Here is a 23354-nt window from a genome sequence, read left to right on the forward strand (position 1 = left end):
AGAGCTCTTTAGAATGTCGGAGAGCTCAGATGTCACTCTGAGAAGCAGCACGTGCCTGACAGCCCACGGTGGTCCCCTCTCCTTGGTGGTCCCCTCTCCTTGTGTGCGAGTGAGAGCCGACAGTGAGTAAGGATGCCGAGGAAGGATCTTAGAATGATGGTGCTGGTGAAGAATTCACAGTAGAACATGAACTGCCAGAAGAATGAGCGAATCTGTCTTGGACAAAGTCTCGTCAGGATGCTCCTTAGGGGCGAGGATGGAGAGACTTCGTCTCATGGACTGTGGACATGCTGTCAGGAGGGACCAAGCCCCAGCAAGGACATCCAGCTTGTTCAAGTAGAGGGCCATTGAACAAGAAGGAAATGCTCAGATTGGCACTGACCGCAACGGTGGGTTCAAAGAGCAACCCCCGTGAGGATGGTGCATCCGGAAACTGCGTTGGGGCCACGCCGGACTTCCTTGGGCTCCCAAGGCACAAGGCAGAACTCAGACCTCTCTCCACCCTCTGTCCCTTCTTATCTTATTCTGACAACCCCGCCCCTTGCACAGCACTTGCCAAGGCTGCATAGGACTCACAGATCATGAATGCTTGTGATTTCGGGGCTCCCCAGGGACGTTCACAGGCTAGACTTCAGGTGAGGGCTCAGGATTCAGTTGTGCAGTCAGGACAATTCTCTGTTGTGCCCTCAGGTAAGGCCTCTCCGTCTGTCCTCAGTTTCTTGGCCTGGCCTCTGTCCTGCGTGGGCAATGTGATGGAGCTCTTTGGGGGCAGCCTCAGGCCCTCCATCAAGGCTTTCAGCTCCAGCCTTCTGCCCCAGAGCACTCAGCTTTACCTGCTCTGTGGGCTGGGAAGTCACAGCTCGGGTGCCTGCTCCTGCCGTTGTTGCTCCTCTGCTGGCAAAGCCATCTCCTGGATCAAAGATGCTCCGTGTCCAGCGTTCCCAGTGCCCCCCGCCTGGCTCTTCTCTCTGCTGGTAGTGAGATCCCTCCCTTCCTGCTGCTGAGATGACTCATTCTCTACCGGGCAGGATGGCAATCACAGTGAACTCTGGTCACCCTCGCTCACAGCTGAATTGTATCATTCAATCAGTGTCTTCCCCCCCTTCTGACCCCGACGTCACCATCAGGAAAATGAACAGTGTTTGCTAGAACAGGCGTATTGAATAATTCACAGCATTCAGGCCCAGGACCGGGCAGCGTCTTGTTCTGTTGTACATCGGTCACTGTGAGTTCAAACAGATTCACCAGTACCTGAAAACAGCAAGAAGACTGTTCTCTCATTTCCCAATGTTGATCTTTTTCTTCTTGACCCTCCTTTTGCTCTGCTAAGCAAGGTTCTTTCGTATGTTAATGCTGTGCTTTCTCTTGGAGCTGAGAAATGGTCTGATCCCAAAGTCAGCTCCAGGAAAGCTTGTCCCTTGTTCCCGTTGCATTCCCTGTACTTAGAACACGGAGTGGCTGACCACCTGCCCCTCTCCCTGAGCCAGTGAGGGGAAGTCCAGGAGGCAGAGGTGAATGCTGGATCATGGACAGCCATCGGCTGTGCGCTCTACTTGTGCACTTCACAGAATAGATACAACAAAAATATTTATGAACGACTACTAACTCCAGGGGCGACCAGCATGTGAGCAGGGCCTTTCTCTGTTGAAGCTAAAGAGAATAGTCTCGGTAGTTACTTTGCTCCCAAGCTGGTTCAATAGGTCTTTTGTTGAGCATCCTAGAGACCGTGGAGGAATTCAAATGTTTCATCTTGTGGCAGTTTGGGCCCAAAAGGAAAGGTATACTCAAACATTTCTCTTGGTTAGGGTCTTGGAACCTCAGGGCCAAACTTATCATGGGATCCAGTTCATTATATCTCCTCCATCATCTCTCCGATAAAAGTCCCTCCTGCCACTGGCCCTGTGATAAAGTTATCTAACCTCTTCTCTAAAGTGTGTCGTAAAGAACAGAAATCTGCCTACAGTTGCTATTTATTGGTCCTCACTGAAGGCCATGGCATTGTCTTCTAATATTTGGAGACAACTGTCATACTCTCCCTGGGTCTTGCTGCCCATAGACTCAAGCAAGGGGGGCATCTGCTCTAAACCTCATGCTTTAGAAAGCCGCTGTGCACATCTTCTAGCTCAGCTCCATGGAGCAAAGGGTGCGGCAGAGCAGTGGGGTCACTTTTATCGGGAAGCCGACCCCTCTACCTTACTTCCTTCTAGACTCTGCTCTGGGATCCCAAACCTCAGAGGACACTCCCCAATGTCCTGAACTTGACTCCCGGTCTGACTCAAGCCCTTGCCTGAGACCATCCTCCTAAATAATGGATTTTCACCGCCAACGTGTGCAGTGCTTAGGGGTGGTCACTGGGGCATAGATGGAGTTGGGATGGATTACCCTATATTAATCGCCTTGGCCCCCTGTGGTCTAGATGAAGCGAGGGTGGGAAGAGAAGGGGACAGGCCAAGGCTGCCTTGTGCGATCCTGAACGCCAAGAAGTCCTCATTCGAACCAAGCCTTCCAGCTCACAGAGGCGTACTTGCCCTTAAAAAGGGCTTGGACATTTATCAGCTTTGGCTTGTGTGATGAGAGTTCTGTCTGTCCTGTTTAGGCTTTCATGTGTATTCTCATCCGCGGCTGTGCAGATGCTCAAGGGCAAACCTGATCCTACACACACACACACCTACTCCCCAGTCTTGCAGCCATCCGTCATGGGCACAGCTTCATGTTCTCTCATCATTTGGTGCCCCTCAGAGCATGTTCTGAAATAACAACAGTGCTTTTTGTGGGGGCTGCTCAGTGCTTTCTTCTTTCCCCTCCTCTCCCAAGGCACGATACCATCGGCCTCTGTTAGCACGAAGTCCTGGAAACCCTTCTTCCATGGGCTGTTGAAGACAGAGCTGGCTCCTTTCGTTCTTGCTAAAGAATCGTGCAAACTGTGGTCCATAGCCATTGCCACCACAAATAGAAAAGGAGCCTTGGTGGTGTAGTAGCTTAGGTGTTGGGCTGCTGAGCCACGAGGTCAGCAGTTCCGACCCCCCAGCTGCTCCATGGGAGAAAGAGGAGGCTTTCTGCTCCTGGAAACATTTAGAAAGCATGTGCTTTCAAGGTTCCTGGGAAATCTTTTACTCCAAAGGAAAATTGTAGTTGAAACATTATAATTGGGTATTAATTTGTAGGCAGAATTCAGACCTTTTTCTTTCTTGGGTTACATCGAAACTTCTGCCATCATTCCTTTTTAAAACAGTGTAGCTCAGCACCTCCCCTGTAACTAGAGATCCATTGAAACTCCTAAAATCCTTTAAAGAGTACCTCTTGGGACGAGAATAAAGGCCGCCTCATTGAATATCATGTCAATATTATTTTTTTAATCATCACTCAGTTGTCATGTAATTCATTATTTGCGAAGAAAGTCTTCAAGCAAAGAGATTGGAAGGTAGCGAGAATGCTAATATGAATGTACTGTGGAAATATGGACTTTTTTTTACTTTGAATAATTTTCTAAATTTAATGTCATACCATGAGTTATTTTATTGTTATTTAAAATCACTCTTTTAGAGTTAGGGTTTTGCAGATTTTACATTTAGTATTCATGCTGTTTATGGATAATTCTTTTGCTGCTTTTCCATTGTAGGTGATTCAGCAGACATGTCAGGTAAGGAAAATTTAACATTTTCTGTCTTAGCTATTTTGTTTAAATATGACACTCTGATTTTCTTTAGAGTAGTAAGATGCTCCAACCTACTCTGACTTTTGAAAATGAAAACTGCATTCTTATGATATCATGAGAGTGAGCCGGATCTGGTATAATAATGGCCAGAGAAGCTGATTTGTTTTCTAAATCTATTACTTTTTTTTATCTTTTAAGTATGCCCTGCATTGTTATAAGACCTTTACATGAATTAACTTATTTAGTCATCAAAAGGATTCTTACATACCAATATCATATTTGCGGAAAGACAGCCCAGCTGGCGGTCTTAGGTAATCAGCAGGCTGCGCACTGAAGACCAGTGGTTCACACCCGCTCGCCCCAGCGGCTCCTCAGCAAAAAGACCAGGCTGTCTGCTCTCTGAAGGCTTACAGCAGCGGTCCTCCCCCTTCCTCATGCCGCGACCCTTTCAGACAGTTCCTCATGCGGTGGTGACCCCCAACCATAAAATTATTTTCGTTGCTACTTCATCACTGTCATTTTGCTACTGTTATGAATCAGACAACCCCTGTGAAAGGGTCGTTCGACCCCCAGGTGGAGAACCACTGACTTAAAGCCTTGGAAGCCCTATATGCTGTTACTATGAGTCAGCATTACTCACGGGCAGGGGCTTTAAATGATCAAGCATTCTACTGACTAGTAGGTGAGAAGAGTTCAAACCCACTCACTGACAACTCCAGAGATAGGACTCCACCTGCTTCTGCAAAGTCTCACACTTGAAAGTCACTGCACATACGGGGTCGCCATGAATCAGGATCAACGAGACAGAAGCTGACAAGAACAGCTGGTAACTCGGAACTCCATTCACTCTCAAAGACTGGACCATCATTTCTTTTAGGAGTTCGTATGGGAAATAGTAGCTGAATACCTAGACTTGGCCTCCCACACAGCAGTTTGAGGGCTTAGTCATAGGAAAGTTTGAAGGTCAATTCTGAAGCTCTGGATCAAGACTGAAGGAACTCTGGTGGCACCATGAGATAAGCATTGGTCTGCTATCCACAGAGTCAGCAGTTCAAACCCACCAGCCGCTCTGCAAGAGAAAGATGAGGTTACAAAGGTTTACAGTCTCGACAGAGTTGCTATGAATAGGAGTCAACTCCAGGATAATGGGTTCGGATTAAGACTCAAAATCTTCAGGAGGAGAATTACCATCAACCACTATTATCGAACACCGAATCACTTTGGAAATTAGCTTTGGGTGTAGACGTTAGAAATGTTTTGTGATGAATTCAACCTAAAATAACAGCACAAAACAGCAGATTCTGTGATGGTCATTTGATTTCAACTAATGTTTGAATCCCAGTAATGTCAGGCTGCCTGGTACTTTCCTTGTGCTATTAAGACTTAAAACAGGAAGGGAGGTCTCCATTCCTACAGGGATTTTCAGCCAATGTATTTTCCGTGCTCACGCTACTGCTTAAGTCAAATTCTTTTCCAGAATTTGATGCAAGGACCAAAAAATAATGCACACATAAAAAAATCTGTGTTAATTATCAAAGTGAGGAACTTCTTGCCTAATCTTCAATTTAAGATGTATATTCTACAATGCAATAAAGAGCAAAGAGCACAAAAGACTAATCGAATTCTCAAAAGGCTTTTCTAGCAGTGTGTATACTCAGTTAAAATTAGATGTTTGTAGGTTGATAACAGAATTTAACAGCATCTGTCTAGGAGCCCTTGTGGCACAGTTGTTATGAATTGGGCTGTTAACCACAAGATCAGCAGTTTGAAACCACCAGCTGTCTCATGGCTTTCTTTCTACTCCTGTGAAGGGTTAGTCTTGGAATCCCACAGGGGCAGTCCTATCCTATCCTATAGAATCACTATGAGTCGTAATTGACTCGATGGAAGTGACTTTTTTCCTTTTAATCTGTGTAAAAAGACATTTTGGATGTTGGTTGTAAAATCACATTGTAAATCCATGTTCACTGGTGAACATTTGCAATCAAGTTTGATAATAGAGAGCTGTAACTTTGAACCCCAATTAAGTGAAATGTGATCCCACAGATTATCCTACTCTTCTTCTTAAACCCAAACCAACCCACTGCCATTGAGTGGATTCCAACTCATAGCAACCCGACAGGGGTTCTGAGACAGGAAGTCTTTGTGGGAGCAGGCAGCCTCATCTTCTCCCACAGACAGCTCATAGGTTTGAACTACTGACCTAGAAGTTAGCAGCGTGGCACCTAACCACAGTGCCACCACGTCTCCTTATAAGTGCTAGCTATGTGTTGTAATTGTACTTTTTTTTTTTATTAACCATTTTCTCAATAAAACGGTGAAAATGTGTTATCTCTCTCATGACATCAATGCTGTCTTCAGGTACTGAGCATATTGTAGTCTGCTGCCGTCCCACCTCGTTGAGACTCTTCCTTTTGTGCCCCTACTGTACCAAGCACGTCCTCTTCCGGGGATCAGGTCTTCCTAATGACACATCGCCAGTACAAGAGACAAAATCTGCTCATCTCACTTCTCGGGGCATTTTGGCTGGACTTTCTCCAGCACAGATGTGATGGTTCTTCTGGGAAGCCATGGTAGATTCAATAGTCTTTAGCCAACCCAAGCCAAAGGCATTCGTTCTTCACGTTTTTTGTCCCACTTTCTCATGCATAAAGGTGATTGAAAATACGTGACCCGGGTCAGGAGCACCTTAATCGTCAAGTGACAGCTAAAGAGGCCTTGTGCAGCAGTTTTGCCGAATGCAGGGTACATACACCCTCTGAGTTCTTGACTGCTGCTTCTGCGGGTGCTCCTTGTGGACCCACGTAAAATTAATCCTTGATCATTTCATTGTCTACCTGTTGATTATGATGTTACTTGTTGATCCCGATATAAAGGTTTCCTTTTTGGTTGAGGTGCCGTGCATCCTGCAGGCTGCCTCTGGGATCCTCATGACGAAGTGTGTCAAGCCCTCTTTGCATGGCTATCTCTGTCACCTACAGATAAGTACCTGTGTGATACCTTGGCTTTTGCCTCTTCCCTGCCCCTTAACCAACAAACGTTTGCCAGTTCCTGCTCTAGAGGGAGACAGACTATAGCTAAGTAAAGTTTTAAACTAGCAAGATGGTTTACAATGGTGATAAGTATAATAAAGTGATAGGGGTTTTCTTTCTGGTTTTTTTTGTTTCCCTTAGAGACGGGGCGTTCAGCTATCAGCCCAGCATGATAGCGAAATGACAGCCCTGCGGTGAGCTGTGACAGGGGTTCTAGACTGAGACCTGCTTTGAGGGTCCCAAGCTGACCCACCGTTTCCCAAAAAAGCCAACAAGACTCAGAGCAGAGACTGTGAATCAGGAGGGGGGTTAGAGCATCTAATAAGAGCAGAGACAGCCACCACAGGCACGGGAAAGAATGGGGGAGGGTACCGAGAAGTACAGTCAAGCGCTGTCTCTGCCTGACTCTGGGCTGCCCTTTCCTCTCCAGTTAGACTCTCTGGCACCGGAATTCTTAAGCTAGCAAGAATAGAAACCATAGATGATAGATTAGATAGATAGATAGATAGATAGATAGATAGATAGATAGATAGATAGATAGAGTCTAAATTCTTGGCTGTAATACAATCTGCCCCATTTAATAGATCATACCATGATGTTACTATAATTTGTTTAGTCTTTTAATTGTGCATAGTCTGAACTTAAAAGTAAACAAAATTTTAAAAGGAATTTAAGGAGGTCGTAGGTTGGAGGAGCTGGGCAAGTGGGTATCAGTTTGAAGAGAATAAAGTTGAAATGGTTACTTTGGCATGTGGGAGAGGAAATACCTACGTTAGAAAAGGTGTGGTGTGATGATCATTTTGATACATTAGCTAGGCTGTCATTGGATGTATACATTTTGATCCATTCGATATGTACATTTAGATACATATTAGATATTCGTGTAGGAAACATTTGACTTAGTAGGGAACAAAAACTGTGCCAGCCCTTAGTAGGGAACAAAAACTGTGCCAGCCCTTAGTCTCTGGGACTAAGAATTTGAACTTCCTGGCCCTGAAGATACTTCCACCACGAGTGAGGGCCATGGCCTTGATCGCCGTTTGCGTCAGGGTCCCCGCGCCTGGTCTCTCTGCTCGGACAATAAGGAAACGCATTAGCACGCCAGTCAGACGGGCAGGCGGTCTCAGACCTGCGCTTGCTCGTTGAGGACCACCACGGCGTCGCGTCGGGGGCCAGTACAGATGGCCACCATGGTGGTGTTGACTCAGCCATCAGGTGGTGACAGGGTGGCTGCCTGCCACAAGGGACAGAACTTTTTTGTTCTCGTTTTTGGCGCTGGGACCTCACAGCCCCCCAGGTAACATGGCGAGTGGCCGTTTTTCAAATGATGGACACTTAAACAGACTCAAAGCGAGGTGTCCGAGCCTCGTCATGTAGAGGGGCCCCGGTGTTTACAGGCATTTTATTTCAAGTACGGCCCCCGATGTAAACACTCTGTTCCCCACTGCCACCTGTCATATGGTTGAAAACGTAACTCCCTGCAGGCAGTGTCTAGCCACCCCCTTGACCGTGAGCAGCTCGGTCATTCGAGTTGCTATCTACGTGTTTGATCAACAGAACGCATTTGAAATCGGGAAGCAAAAACCACCTGCTGGGGCATCTTGACCGTCCGCTCCCTGCCCCCGCGTTTGGCCGCCTGTCTTCTGCGAGCTGTGCAGAGTGGCATTTTGTAAACAGACGTCGCGATGCTTCTCTACTGAGCACGGGCCAACAAGTGTGGGGTCATCTACCATGTCGGCCGTCACCTTCGCGCACTCACCCACTGACCAGAGACTGGCAGTTTGAACCACCCAGCGGCTCCACAGGAGGGAGACCTGGCAGGCCGTCCCTGTCGCCATTACACTGGGAGCCCGAGGGGGCCCTTCCCCCAATGGGCCCTCGCAGTCGGTACCTTGATTGTGCGATATTTGAACACTGACAGGAGGGTGCTTGCCATCCTTGCTGAGCGGAAGCTTCCCTGGACTTGCTGTGACTGAGGAACGGTTGTAATTTTTGTCCAACGCTTAATTTCAATATTTAAATCACTGTCATTTGTCTTTACAAAAACCTGACCTGTTTTATTATCAGAGGGTATGTTTTTTTTGCTTTTTTCCCTTTTGTTTTTGTTTTTTTTTTTCTTTTTTAACTCGTGTTACATATTTGAACAAGTTTTGCTTAGTGAGATTTAAATTTGAAGTCAGGTTTAATCCTTTTTAACTGCATTGTTTGAAGAACTATCAGATTTAATTTAGCAAATTGTAGACTATAAACAAAGAGTTCTGGGCCGCTGCTGGGGAAGCATTGAACAACGAACTGCAGCTCCATCCCACCAGCCGTTCTCTGGGCGAAGGATGGGATGGTCTCTCCCGTAAAGGTGTCTTCCCCCTACTTTTGATTGTGAATTGGGTGAAGCTTACACCGGAGTTCAGCTTTTCCTTAAACAATTCATATACATTTCTCCCATAAAGATTCACAACCTCAGAAACGCTGCAGTGAAAACAGGTGTGGTTTGGGGGTTTGGGTAGATTGTAAGCAGCAGGTTATGTACACCCTCGTCTACATGTATCAAAAGATTTTCTTTAGAGACCAACATTTGTTTCTGCATTGCATGATTTCTTCAAGGCAGCTCATCTTACTGAACACTTTTCTGTAATACCCAGAACAGATGTCCAGTGGGAAGCAGGTGTAGTTTAGTATTTTTATTACCTTGCTAGCAAGATTTTATACTCTGAGACCAAAATTAGCTGCTGAATTGACTTAAAGAATCATTTTTTGTAGAGTGTATTTCATGACTCACGGAGAATACAGAGGTAAGACTCGGTTATTTACAAAATACAGAGATGGGGATTATTTTTTAAGCAGCAGAAGCAGACTACTGAAGGTGAACACCAGCGATGGGGGAGGGGGGGATGCACAAAATTCTGTTATCTCTTCATTTCTCCATGAACTCTCTGAAGCCTCCTCATTATATATTTTTAAAAGATTATTTTAAAAAACTTTTCATTTTACTCATTTCTGCTATGAAACCCTGTTTAAAAAGAAGGCATGGAAAATTGCTGTCCTACGACCATGTGAACAGGTTCAATGGCTCTCCGTTGGGAGCTGCCTGTCTGAAAAGTTCTTTCGCGAGCTGCCCAGGTGGTTTGCTGCACTGCTTTCTGCCCGTTGGTTTCCACGTGGCACCTCTTTGACCACCCACAGACCGTCCCCTGTGGGTATGGCGTCATGTTTGATAGCCCCCTGGTGACATAAAGGTTTAAATTATATACAAAGCGGGCGTTGGTCTTGAGGGGTTGCTTAAAGATGCAACTGGTTGATTTGCTTGTCTATCCCCCCCTCCCCACCACCCATTGCCAACATACAATTTAGATCATGGCCTTCACAGAGTCCTTGGTGGTTTCTCCCTCCCCTCCCCTCCCCTCCCCTTTCTTCTCTCTTACTCGAGGCTGACTTTTGAGGTGTTTTGTGTCACGTGCATTGCCGCATTTCCTGTGTTTCTGAGATAGGCCTACATCAAGTGTTCGCAATAGAAACCCTCCCGGCCGGTACGGTAACCCCGTGTGGCATTTATCTTTACGTAGCCACAGCCCCTTCGATCCACATCTGGGATGCGATGAACAAGCAGACCGTATCGGTGCTGCGCTGCTACCACTCCAAGGGCGTCGGTTCCGTCAGCTTCAGCGCGACTGGCAGATTGCTGCTGTCTGTGGGACTCGACCCGGAGCACACCATCACTGTTTGGAGGTGGCAGGAAGGTAGGAGGCTTTTCCGGTGTGGTTTTTCCCGCCCCAAAGATAAGCAGACTAGGGGACTAGGTCAGGTATACGATGGGAAAAGACGAAGTCTGATCCACATGGAAAGGCACTGTTTAACTCTAGTCAAGGAAGAGAAATCCTAGAATTACTAGGACGCCTTAAACCCTGTCTAGAAAACAAGGGGTGGAAGGCACCCTGGGATAACATTAATATTGTCTTTAATATTTGCACTCACCAAACAGGTAACATCCATGCAAGTTACCAGTAGCATACACCATCCACTTCTGATTGGTTGTTGTTGTTGTTTCAAATCAGAAACTACTACTTGATTTTCTTTGCTAATTATTAATGATAAGATTGGTTAGCATGCCTCTGAACCAAGAATGAGAACAGAGTCCATTTTATGTGAGAATGGAAGGTGAATGGCCTAATGTTACCTCCAATGCTTCCGATGAAATGTTTTCATGAAACAAAGCTCATGGAGCTACCCAGGGAACATCCAGGGATACGGTTCCTATGTTGGTCTGGGTAGACCAGAGAAACAAATTCATAGACCCTCATATGTGTTTAAGAAAGAGGTTTATTTACAAGAGCAGTTGAATATTGAGAAAACATCCCAGCCCAGTCCAGATCAAGTCCATAAGCCTGATATTAGCCCATATGTCCGACACCAGTCTATAAAGTCCTCTTCTGACCCACAAACACATGCAATGATGCTGAATGCAGGAAGATCCCAGGCCAGCGGATGCACAGTCTTGTGGATCCAGTGGCACTGTAAGCATCTCAGCGCTGGCAGGGGTCTCCATATGGCTTTTCCAGCTCCAGGTTTCTGGCTGCATCGGGGTAGGTCCATGTGGCTTCTCCTCAGGGATGTGTCGCAGGGAGTCAGCCTTGTCAGCAGAGAGTCTCCAAGGAAGTGAGCAGAGAGAGAGAAGTGTCTGTGGCCTCCAAGGAGGAAATCCAGGAGTTCCCAGAATTCTCAGGAGAAGGCCATGCCCACACAGAGGCCTCATTGGTTATATCTTGAGTGACAGGCCAGACTCCACCCCTTCACTCACAATCCTCTCAGATTGACACTAGATGATGTAACAACCGGTTCCGAAAACCAAACTGGTGACACAGCTCTCCAAAGCACACGCAACACTTGAAAAAAGTATGTGAGAAGGATGGGACCCTCCCTGCAAGGGGCTGTCTCTCACGTCACGGTGAGGCAGCAGGGCCGGCGACAGGCCCTTTGCCTGCCTTGCTTTGTTCTGCTTTTTAAAGTATTTTTTTCTTGTAAAAATAGACAAGTTCCACGTACTTGTGTAAATATATGTCTATATAACGATAGGGAAATAGATCTATGATCGCTGAAGACAAACATGTACATAAGCAAATGTGGTGAAGAAAGCTGATGGCCTCCAAAAGATATAGCACCTGGGGTCTTAAAGGCTTGAAGATAAACAAGAGGCCATCTAGCTGAGAAGTAATAAAGCCCACATGGAAGAAGCACACCAGCCTGTGTGATCATGGGGTGTCGAGGGGATCAGGGATCAGGCTTCAAAGACCCAGCACAAACAATTATACCAATGTGAACGAGGGGGAGCACGGAGTGGAGACCCAAAGCCCATCTGTAGACAACTGGACATCCCCTCACAGAAGGGTCACAAGGGAGAGATGAGCCAGCCAGGGTGCAGTATAGCACCGACAAAACATACAGCATTCTTCTAGTTCTTTAATGCTTCCTCCCCTCCACTATCATGACCCCAATTCTACCTTACAAATAGGGCTAGACCAGATAGTAGTACACTGGCACAGATAAGAGCTTGAAACACAGGGAATCTAGGACAGATAAACCCCTTAGGACCAATAATGAAAGTAGCGATACCAGGAGGGTAGGGGAAGGTGGGACGAGAAAGGGGGAACTATTCACAATGATCGACATATGACACTCCGCCCAGGGGGATGGACAACAGAAAAATGGGTGAAAGGAGACAGCAGTTGGTGTAAAATATGAAAATAGCAATTTATAAGTTATCAAGGGTTCACAAGGGAGCGGGGGGAGCCAGGAAAAAAATAAGCTGATACCAAGGGCTCAAGCAGAAAGAAAATGCTTTGAAACTGATGATGGTAACGTACAAATGTGCTTGACACAATGGATGGGTGGATGGATTGTGATAATTGCTGTAAGAGCCCCCAATAAAATGATTAAATTAAAAACAACAACAGCCTAGTTCAACTAACCCCCATTGTTTTCTTCGACCTTCTTGGCCAGGTGACCGAATTGCCAGCAGAGCTGGTCACAACCAGCGTATTTTTGTGGCAGAATTCCGGCCCGACTCGGACAGCCAGTTTGTCTCGGTGGGCGTGAGGCACGTGAAGTTCTGGACGCTGGCAGGAAGGGCTCTTCTGAGCCGGAAAGGGGTGCTGAGCACGCTGGACGACGTCCGCCTGCAGACCATGCTCTCCGTAGCCTTTGGTGCAGTATGTCTCCCCAGATGCCTGGGGCGGGGGGTGGGGGGGGGACTGTGAGTGACAACAGCAGACGTTCAGTGTTGTGTCCAGGCCGCTGTGGTCTGCTCAGCCTTTCCTCACTTAGGGCCCAATCTCCTCTTTCAGACGCCTGGTGCTTTCAAAATCAGGGAGCCGGTAGGGAAGCTCTAGAGCAAGGGAGAAGGATTAGGATAAAACAGGCGTCCTGGGGCCATGGCCAATCTTGCAGCCACCCCCTAAATAGCCTAACATTTCTTCCTAATAGTTTCTAGGGACCCTTAAAAATATTTGCCAAGGTAAAAATCCAGACACTAGATTTTCAAGGGATTTAAGGTGGCTCTAGTACCAAGGATTTTCTTGGCTTTTTATCCCCATACTTGTTGCTTCTCTAATTCAGAAGAAGACAAGAGACAGGAGAGCATAATTCCTGGTCTAGATGAAAAGAGGGCCCAAGCCAAGAGCCCTCTCCCCGAGTTGTCTCACCTGCCTGCGGTTTATAATCCACATCTCTTCCCCTTTGTGCTTGGCCTCAGCGCTGCGGCTCATAACTCCTCCACTTCATGCAAACCTAAACAAGCAGGGCTCCTTCTTAAAGTCTCTGCGGGATGTGAGGGACGAAACCCAACACTTTCCCACCTTCTGTGCACTTGGGCTTTTGAGAAAAAGGCTGCTGGAAGTGCACACGCCTTGCCAACATGCAGTTGAGCACCGTGGGGATTCTGAATACACAGGCCGTCCTTCCTCTGCAGATCTAATGTTTCCGACATCTGTTAGGTCTACCGTCTTTACTTGTGCGATGCCATTTGCAGTCCATTGCCCATTCCCAGTAGACAATAAGCTCAAAGATGAAAGGACTGACTTCTTATGCGGGATGCTGCCGCAGTAAGAACGTGCCCTCACACAGCCTCACCAGCAGGCTTGTGTTTGGCTTAAGCATCGGTGAGCAGCCTGCGCTGGGGGCTATATGGGAAAGGCAAGGGGAGTAAGATACCGGCTGCTGCACCCATAGCGTTTACATTCTGATTGTAGATCTGATTGTAGATAAAGGTGTGAGGAGATGCGCTCCTAGAGACACATGTGTGGCATGCAAATGCGAGACGTGAAGGATCTTCATGGCTGCCAAGGAATTTAAAGCCAGCGTTAGATTGCTACAGGGCATCTCAGAAAGATGGGGGGAAAGAAAGGAAATTGTTGATATTTTTCATTATAACTCAAATTCAGCCCCTTCCCAGAAGCCCTGGTAGCATAATGGTTATACGTTGGGCTGCTACCCACAGGGTCATCAGTTCAAAACCACCAGCCAGTTCTGTAGAGACAGTCAAGGCTGTCTACTCCTGAGTGACAGTCTCAGAAACTCACCGGGGCACTTCTACCCTGCCCAGTAGGGTCACTGTGAGTCGGCACCAACTTGGTTAGGTCTTTTCCATATTATTTTGAGTTTGAAATGGATTTTTCCATATTTTTGCTCTAAACGTGAAGCTGAAATGGGACGGAAATAGCACAGGATGCAGAATTCAAGGTCCCCAGCTTCAGCATAAATGAGCCGTCGGGAATGCTGTTCGCAGAGCAAACTGGGGGCTTCCCAGCCTCTGGAGCAACGGTCCTCCACCTTCCTCATGCCGTGACCCTTTCAGACAGGCCCTCATGTGGTGGTGACCCCCAACCATGACATTATTTTCATGGCTACTTCATCGCTGTCATTTTGCTACTCTTGTGAATCAGGTGACCCCCGTGAAAGGGTCATTTGACACACCCCCCAACCCCCAAAGGGTCGCGACCCTCAGGTTGAGGACTGCTGCTCTAGAACAGGGACAAACGGAGCTACTGGAGTGTTTGAAACAAGGGACATTAACCTTTGCCAGTTTGATCTTAAGAAATCATGGCAAATGCTCATTCCATGCAGGTACTGGCGAAATCTGGAAAAATCTCACAACTTTGCCACATAGATCATAGGTTTACTTCTTGTGACAAAAAAACGATTTTCCTCAAACCTAATTGGAGGTTCCCCTCACTTCCTGTTTGTCTTGGAAGGAAGCTTTCGCTCAAAGGGCAGGGTCCATGCAGAGGAGGAGGAGGAGGAAGTAGAAGAGGGAGGAGGGAGGAGGAGGAGGAGGACTGATGTAGACTAGGAAGGACCCAGCCCCAGCCCCCAGATCCGAGGTTACACCTTGCCCAGTGATTCCAGCTAAGAAGCCACAGGACTGGAGAGGGAGCCAGCTGGTCCTGACAGAGCTGAGGCTCCAGTTCTCAGGTTTTCTGACTTGGGCCTGGGGACCCCAGCCTCCCCACGCCCCCACCCCCAGCTCCATGCCCTGTGTGTCAAAGGCAGGTGAGGTCGCCCACACCGACTTAGGGAAGCACGTCTGTTTGACCTGACCTCTGCCTGAACTTTTGATGAGTTTGTCTCCCCCTCCCCACTCCTTTTCAGAATAACTTGACGTTTACAGGTACCATCAGTGGTGACGTGTGTGTGTGGAAAGACCACGTCCTGGGTCGGATCGTGGCCAGAGCTCACAACGGGCCCGTGTTCGCCATGTACACCACCCTGCGAGATGGCCTGATCGTCACTGGTGGCAAGGAACGGCCGTGAGTCTGCTCCGTGCCCAGCCTCTGTGCGCCCAGCGTGGTCACCCCCGAGATGCCCTGGGAGTTTCTAGGCTATCTCAGCCAGCCTCTGGGCTGGACCAGGACCTTTGATGTGCCTTCTGTTAGTTCATCTTCCGGGTCTCAAATTGCTGTTTGTGTTTTTCTTCTTCTTGTTAAACCTAAACTCCAACAACTGGGGTGATTTTCCCGAGGTGTGGGCAGGTATTTGCCCAGCAGGTCCAGATGGTCTGGCTTCCTATGTTGTGGCTATATATGTATTTGCTGAGTAGTAGACCTACAGCAGCCCTGGTGTAGCGGTTATGCATTGGGCTGCAATCGGCAGGGTCAGCAGTTTGAAACCACCAGCTGGTCCCAAAGAGAAAGACACGACTTTCTACTCGTGTAGTTAGTCTAGTCTCGACCCCCAATAAAATGATTTTAAAAAAAACTAGGTAGTGAATTAAAATCATAATGTGGGTCTCAACTTGTAGTCACTTCTAATGTAAAGAATTCTTAATTGAATTGACTCTGCTACCCAGTGATGCAGGAAGAGATCAATTTTATTTACCCATCTTTGGAACTTCACATAGATGAAATTCTGAATGCCATTTTGGGTACAACATCTAAAATGTTATGAACCATAAGGAATTAAAATAATGCAATTAAAGAAAGGGGGGGAAATTCACAGGGCACAGTTTCTACCCTCTCTAGGGTCCCTATGAGTCAGCTGCTTTTTTAAAAAATTATTTTATTGGGGGCTCGTACAATTCTCATCACAGCTGCTTTTTATAAAAATCATTTTGTAAAGTCACTTTGTACATCTCAATCAAGAATTAGGGGAAAATAAGTGTTTCTTCCCATATCCCCAAAATAGAGTTTCACAATATAAAATGGGCTCTAGCTGAATGTTTATGTCAGCCACCGTCCAGGAGAGCAGTCGCCTCCTAGATGCACAGCCTCGGAAACTCTGCGGAGCGGTTCTGCTGTCGGGAGGCAATGGGGTGGATCTTAAAATTGCCAGGAAAAGTGTAGGCTATTGGAAGCATACTATAAATTTAGAACTTCTTTTCGTATTGCCTTGAATTTATTTGTTTATAATAAAAAGTTAAGGCTAATAATAATAACCACCTATTTTGGTTTGGGCTGTGATTTCCTTAGGTCAAAAGAAGGAGGAGCAGTTAAACTGTGGGACCAGGAGCTGAGGCGATGCCGGGCCTTCAGGCTGGAGACAGGACAAGCCACGGACTGTGTGCGTTCTGTGTGCAGAAGCAAAGTAAGTCCACACGCAGCAGCAGTTAGCCCCAAGCTGCTCACGCCCTGTCAGTGCAGTTCTGAAGAGGGATTCCTGGCCAGACTCACCTGCCCTTCCTGCACACACCCACTGTCTTTGTACCAGTGGCTAAGAAAAGAAACTCGTCTCCCTGCATCCAAACACCTGTTTGAAGCCTGAATTATGTAGACAGAATAGACCTTCCTTCCTGGGCTCATTTTAAGTAGTGGTGCTGCCTCCATTTAGAAACAAAACACATAACCCTGCTTTAACAAAATGCTGTAAGCATGTGCTCCTGAGAGGTGTATTTATAATTTAGGTTCATTATCTTGTCTGTCTGCTAATTATTAGGTCTCTTTGTTGTGGTGGTTGCTTAAAAAACGTACAAATAAAAGCCCCAGTACTTTTCTTCCTATAGTCCAAACACACTTTAGAGAGCAGAAGGTTCAAATGCCATGGTCAAAGTCCAAACCTGGATTATTGAAGCCGGAGCATTTGCTTAAAGCAGCAGTTCTCAACCTGTGGGTCGCAACTCCTTTGGGGGTCGAACAACTCTTTCACAGGGGTCACCTGATTCATAACAGTAGCAAAATGACAGTGATGAAGTAGCCACAAAAATAATTTATGGTTGGGGGGTCACCACAACATTAGGAACTGCATGAAAGGGTTGCAGCATTAGGAAGGTTAAGAACCACTGCCTTAAAACCAGTCTGTGCTCTGGCCTGGACGGCAGCAACCCAGCCCAGCGCCCTGCAGGCCAGTGCCTGTAATCACAGGTTTGTAAGAGCTAACCCCCTTACAGCTAGCTGCCAGACAGCTAACAAGGAGCAGTGAGAACAGGAGCCAGGTGTCCGACGGGAGAGTAGCCTCATTCTTGGGTAAGTAAGAGCTCCTTGTGATCTGTGTCAAACATACTGGCCCCGTTTGTTTCAGGGCAAGATATTAGTAGGAACAAGGAATGCTGAAATTATTGAAATCGGAGAGAAAAACGCAGCTTGTAATATTTTAGTGAATGGCCACGTGGACGGACCCATCTGGGGACTGGCAACACACCCTTCCAGGGACTTTTTTCTTTCGGCCGCAGAAGACGGGACAGTGAGACTCTGGGATATTGCTGATAAAGTAGGTGCACACTGTTGTATTTATTTACTTAATGTTACGGTTTCTCGGAAGGGCAGGGAGACCAAACTTGTTAGCATTGAGAGAACTCCTTGAGCTGTGGGTTGCGAATTGGGGAGTGAGGGGATGGTGTAATGTGCGTGTACTGTACTTAATGTAGTTCTTTGACTCTCTTGGTCATTATGCAGAAGACGTTAAACAAAGTGAATTTGGGACATGCTGCCCATACTGTGTGTTACAGCCCTGAAGGGGACATGGTGGCTATTGGAATGAAAAGCGGAGAATTCATTATTTTATTGGTGAGCTCTCTAAAAATATGGGGAAAGAAGAGAGACCGGCGAGGTGCCATCCACGATATCAGGTCAGTCCACAAAGGGACTAGCTTTCCCAACTTGGCTTCCCAAGACCCTGCATGCGTTCGTTCGACACCCTTTCCTGAGGCCTTCAAACAACTTCCCAGATTCCTGTATGTAGCGATGTTTTTGCATAATAAATTGTGAAATATGGCTGCTTATATACTTCTCTCTGCTATGTTATAAACCTACCCACTGGACACCATCACAGTGCATAATACAAGCACTCATGGAATGTTTGATAGGTGTTACACCAGACACGCCCATAAAGTTCACCTTCGTGAAAAAACTATCCGCTCCTGTAACACTGGAGAAAGGCACCTGCCCTCCTGAAGTTGTCACCTGTAAAAATAAAGTCCAACTCCTAACACCTCCTTAATAATACGTGTCATTCCCGTAAGAACTTCAACTTGAGTATCTGAAACCAAACACTGCCATCAAGTCAATTCTGGCTCATAATAGCCATAGAGGGCAGAGTAGAACTATCTGCCCCCTTGGGCTTCAAAGACTTCGAACTTTTGAGTTGACAACCTCATCTTTCTTCTTCAGAGGTCTGGTGGGCTTGAACCACTGATCTTGTGGTTAGCAGCTCAGTGCGTAGCCCACTATACCAAGAGGGGGATCCTTTCAGTAGATGAGGGGGTACCACACCACTCCCTCCCCCACCAAAAAAGGGAACTCCTCTCAGCGGAGCTTTCATAGTACCCATTTTTCCCTCTAGGCGAGCATCCAGCAACTCACTCCGTTAGTGTACTCAGTGGCGTCGCCTGGAAAGGTTCTCTCGGGTTAATTTTTTTGTAAAATCAGTTTCAGCCAAACCTTGTTTTTTATGATGGCCAATTTAAGAGAGATAAGTGTGTGGCTGTGAAATTTTGTTTCCTGCTCAGGAAAAATGCTACAGAAACTGTTGTGATACTGAACACAGCTTACAAGAATAGCACTATGGGAAAAACTCAAGTGTAAAAGTTTTCTCACTTCAAAAAAGGTGAAATTTTGACTGACAAACCTCTTTCTGGACCTCCCAAATGGACAAAAATGTCCACAAAATTCGTGCACTTGTGCTCTAAGACTGATGATGGGCCATTGAAGAGGTGGGGGAAGTTATCTGGGCTACCCTGGAACTAGGTTCAGGAAATTTTAACAGAAGATTTGGGAATGAGAAAGATCACTGCGAAAGTTGCCTTGGGTTCTGACCAGGAAAAAGAGCATCAAATGGAAACATGCCATGCTTTAAAAAAACAGCTCCGAAAGAGACCCAGGCTTCTCCCCAAGGTCATTACTGGTGACAAGACACGGTGCCATTCTTCGGACCTCAACAGCAAACACGAATGAGGTCAATGGACGCGATCATCACTTCACCCCCAAAAAGTTCGTGAAATCAAAGATCAAGACAACGCTTTTTTTTTTTTTTACGAGAAGGGGGGGGGAGTGCATTTGGAGTTTGTTCCACCGGGTCAGACTGTTAATCAAACTTTCTGTTTAGAGCAGTGGTTCTCAACCTTCCTAATGCCGTGACCCTTTAATTCAGTGCCTCATGTGGTGGTGACCCCCAACCATAAAATTATTTTCATTGCTACTTCATAACTGCCATTTTAATACTATTATGAATCGGGTGACCCCTGTAAAAGGGTTGTTCAACCCACAAAGGGGTAGTGACCCACAAGTTGAGAACCGCTGGTTTAAATTAGAGGTCCTGAAAAGATTGCCCAACAGTGTGCGACAAAAAAGGCCTGATTTGTGGCAGGCGGGGGACTGGTTTTGCCACCATGACAATGCACCTGCTCTCGCAGCCATCTCAGTGTGCAGGCTTTTGACAAAAACAGCATGCCTTTCTTGCCCCATACACCTTACTCACCTGATCTTACGCCATGCAGTTTGTTTCCGTGAATGCAGAGGGATGTGAACGGACAGCAATTTGATGATGACAAAGGAGTAGAAAAAACCTAGGGAGGTGCTGTCAACCATCCAAGCAGATGAGTTTGAAAAATGTTTCCAAGAATGGAATCGCAGATTTGACAAATGTATTAAGTGTAATGGAGAGCACTTTGAGGGTTATAACGTTATTTTGTAAAAAAAAAAAAAAAAAAAATTACATAGCTTTGGAATGTGGGGGGTGTATTCTGGGTTTGCGGTACCCCTGGTAGTCCATTTAATTAGCACTCATTGAATATCTGACGACTTAGGCCCCACAATCTGAAGCTGAGACTTTCTTAAGCCTGTATTTGTCATGGTTCACACGATATCTTAATAGGCTCCTGTTTACTGAACACACCTGTGATCTGAAGATTACTGACCCAAGTCTGTCGAAAGCTTGTGCTCTTTTTACTAGAAAACTCTTAAAATGAAACCTTAGAGAACTTCAACATGGAAGAACAGTTAACAGTGGCTTTCCTTAGCCTCCCTGAGTCCCCATGGGCCTGGACAAGACTCGGGATCTTTCCAGAAGACCGAATTATCCAGCCTCCCCTCTATCTATGATCTCAAAGTGCAATTCCACTTTGCCATTTAAAAAAACCTCTTCCAAGCTTCTAGCGTCACTTTGTTTTAATAACCCAAGGTGTGTTAAGGTCACATTTCCCCCACCCCCAATTAGGACATCATCTTTCCAGATGAAAGCAACCTATTTTAGTGAATTATGGCATTTACTAATTAAGAAATTTTTAGCGGTTAAAAAAATAATAGCCATTATTAAAATGACGTGAGATCTCAGGAAATGCACAAACATGAAGGAAAATACAGCTCTTGCCTGTTTCCTATAATACGGATGACTCAGTCTCCACGGTAACTCGGGTCCTCGGAAGCCAGGTGTCAAGTTAGAAAGGAAGTCCCTGGTCTTCAAAGTTTCTGTTCATTCCTGTGGCCTAACCATCTTTTACGTCTTGTTACATGTCCAGATTTAGTCCAGATTCCCGCTATCTGGCAGTGGGGTCTGGTGAGAACTCGGTGGATTTTTATGACTTAACACTGGGCCCCACCCTTAACAGAATCAGCTACTGCAAAGACATCCCAAGTTTTGTCATTCAAATGGACTTCTCGGCTGACAGCAGACACCTCCAGGTACGGCGGCGTTCCAAGGCTGGGTGTCTAGTTGTCCAAGGTGGTTCTGCTTTAGCACTTCCTATGGGTGAATGCACGGGCACCAGTGCTCCTGTTCATCAGCCTGCGCTCCTCCCGTAACATCCTGTTCTCCACAGGCCTCTCATCCACGGTTTGAGCAGTCTTTGGGAGTAATCTTTTGGGGTGGCATTTTGTTAGAGATGTAACACAAGCAGCACGTAGCTAGTACACTAGTCTGTCAGACGGCTTCTACCTCACATAATGCTAGTCTTGTCCCATTTCAATATGCTGAAAGGTTTCCACGGGTTGCTATCAACGGCGTGTCTATGAAGTGCCTTCCGGAAAACATCTTTTGGATCAGGCTGCCATCGACAGAATTACTTGGGCTACGTGGACGAGGTAAACACTTCACGTTCTGGGGAAGAACTGGGGGCAGCAGGGAAAACATTGGAGTTTTGTTCTATCTAGAATCTTTGTCGAGCGATCATCCCATGCTGTGCATGGAAGGAAATAAAAGCCACGGCTTTAGAGATAGCTTGACCAAATAAATAGGCAATAAAAAAATAGGGCTTCAAAAAGTTGGTGGAAAATGGAACTTAAAAGATGGAATTTTCCACAAAATTCCAAGCCCCTCGCATTACACTCAACTGTGCCTTCTTGAAGCCGTTAGAAATGGAAACTTAAAACCATGTTCACAGTTGTTAGGCTGTATGAAAAGTAACTGAACAGCCACTTTTTAATTGATGAAAAAAAAAAAATGCTACCAAATTCCCATAGCTTTGGCATCACTTTCTAAAGGTTACTCTGCCCCTCCCTGGTTGTTTATTGCCTTGTTAGAAAGATCCAGCCTGTGTGATCTCTTTCAACTATAGCTCCACTAAAAAGTGAGGGGCGGCCTCCATTACAACCCACCCGATCATAACTTCCCGCCCGTGCTTAACATGACTTGGTGTGGACAGACTGCCCCAAGTCTCTCCTTTTCGGTGCAGGAAGCCTGCTTGCCAGGGCTCACTTGGCTTCTTCCTTTCCTGTAGTACTCTGGGAGATGAAGTTATGGGGATCTGGTCCCGGCACGCCGACAAGGCCGACGTCACCTGTGCCTGTGTTTCTCATTCGGGAATCAGCCTCGCAACAGGCGATGACTTCGGCATGGTCAAATTATTTGACTTTCCGTGCCCTGAGAAATTCGTAAGTCTGCATTTGCTTGACTCCCAACTGAGAAGAGGGGTTACATTAGCGCCTTGCTGTCAAGCACTGACAGCCCAAACAAAGAAATGCGTTTCTATATGTCTGAACACCTGCCCCCGAACTTAAAGCCACGAACCAGCACAGAAAAGCTGTTGGACATATTCCGTCCCTTTCCCCAGTCATCCCAGCTTACAAAATTGCCCCTATAGGCTGGTGACAAGCTTTTGGGCAAGCATTTGCATCAACGCATTAGGCAAGTTTCCAGTTCCTTGGGGAAGCACAGTCCAGAGCACATCTGGGGATGGGCACCTGCCTGCCCAAATAGACGGCAGGCAGGGCAGATCACAACCTGAAAAGTCATTTGCCTCAGTCCCAACTCCCTTCTCTTCAGAGTCTTGGAAATGGCGATCAGGGCTCCCTCACTGGCTAGTCACTGTGGCTACCATCATCCTGGAGAACCCCATTTGGGTCCTCAGCTGTTCCAGCAGGCTCTGGTTGTCATCTCTGGTACTCTGGCTGGCCGGATGTCAAAGCTGTGCTTTGTATAAGAGAACCTTTCTTTGACCTGGTCCGAGCTTTGGGTTTCTGTTGTTTCTAGGCAAAACACAGGAGGTTCTTCGGTCATTCACCCCATGTGACCAACATTCGATTTACCAGTGGGGATCGCCATGTCGTTAGCGCAGGAGGCGACGACTGCAGGTTGGTAACTTTCTAAGTCCAAGAAAAGGGGCAGACTGTTGTAATAGTTAAGAGATGTTAAATAACTTCTACTTCAGTCTGTGAGCTCGGCTAACCAACCTTATCAAAGGCAACACAGCCGGCTAGCTCCTCTGATCCCCATCTGCTGCTGGAAGTACAGAATCAAAGGAGCTGACAATTTTTACT

At 46.6% G+C, this 23354-nt stretch overlaps 1 protein-coding gene across 1 annotated transcript in view; it reads left to right on the plus strand.

The window, feature by feature from the left end:
- The window catches only part of EML5 (EMAP like 5), a 129104-nt gene that overhangs the window by 102610 nt on the left and 3140 nt on the right, over window positions 1-23354 (plus strand). The window contains exons 32-42 of the mRNA XM_045287615.1: window positions 3620-3640; window positions 10248-10421; window positions 12679-12887; window positions 15325-15482; window positions 16641-16755; window positions 17686-17874; window positions 18060-18232; window positions 21209-21281; window positions 21577-21680; window positions 22316-22469; window positions 23068-23168. Coding sequence (XP_045143550.1) covers window positions 3620-3640; window positions 10248-10421; window positions 12679-12887; window positions 15325-15482; window positions 16641-16755; window positions 17686-17874; window positions 18060-18232; window positions 21209-21281; window positions 21577-21680; window positions 22316-22469; window positions 23068-23168 — 1471 coding nt within the window. The remainder of the gene's footprint in view (window positions 1-3619; window positions 3641-10247; window positions 10422-12678; window positions 12888-15324; window positions 15483-16640; window positions 16756-17685; window positions 17875-18059; window positions 18233-21208; window positions 21282-21576; window positions 21681-22315; window positions 22470-23067; window positions 23169-23354) is intronic.

The sequence above is a fragment of the Echinops telfairi genome, unplaced genomic scaffold (assembly GCF_000313985.2).
Source record: "Echinops telfairi isolate 266 unplaced genomic scaffold, ASM31398v2 ScPeMD7_18;HRSCAF=68, whole genome shotgun sequence".
Classification (NCBI taxonomy): Eukaryota; Metazoa; Chordata; class Mammalia; order Afrosoricida; family Tenrecidae; genus Echinops; species Echinops telfairi.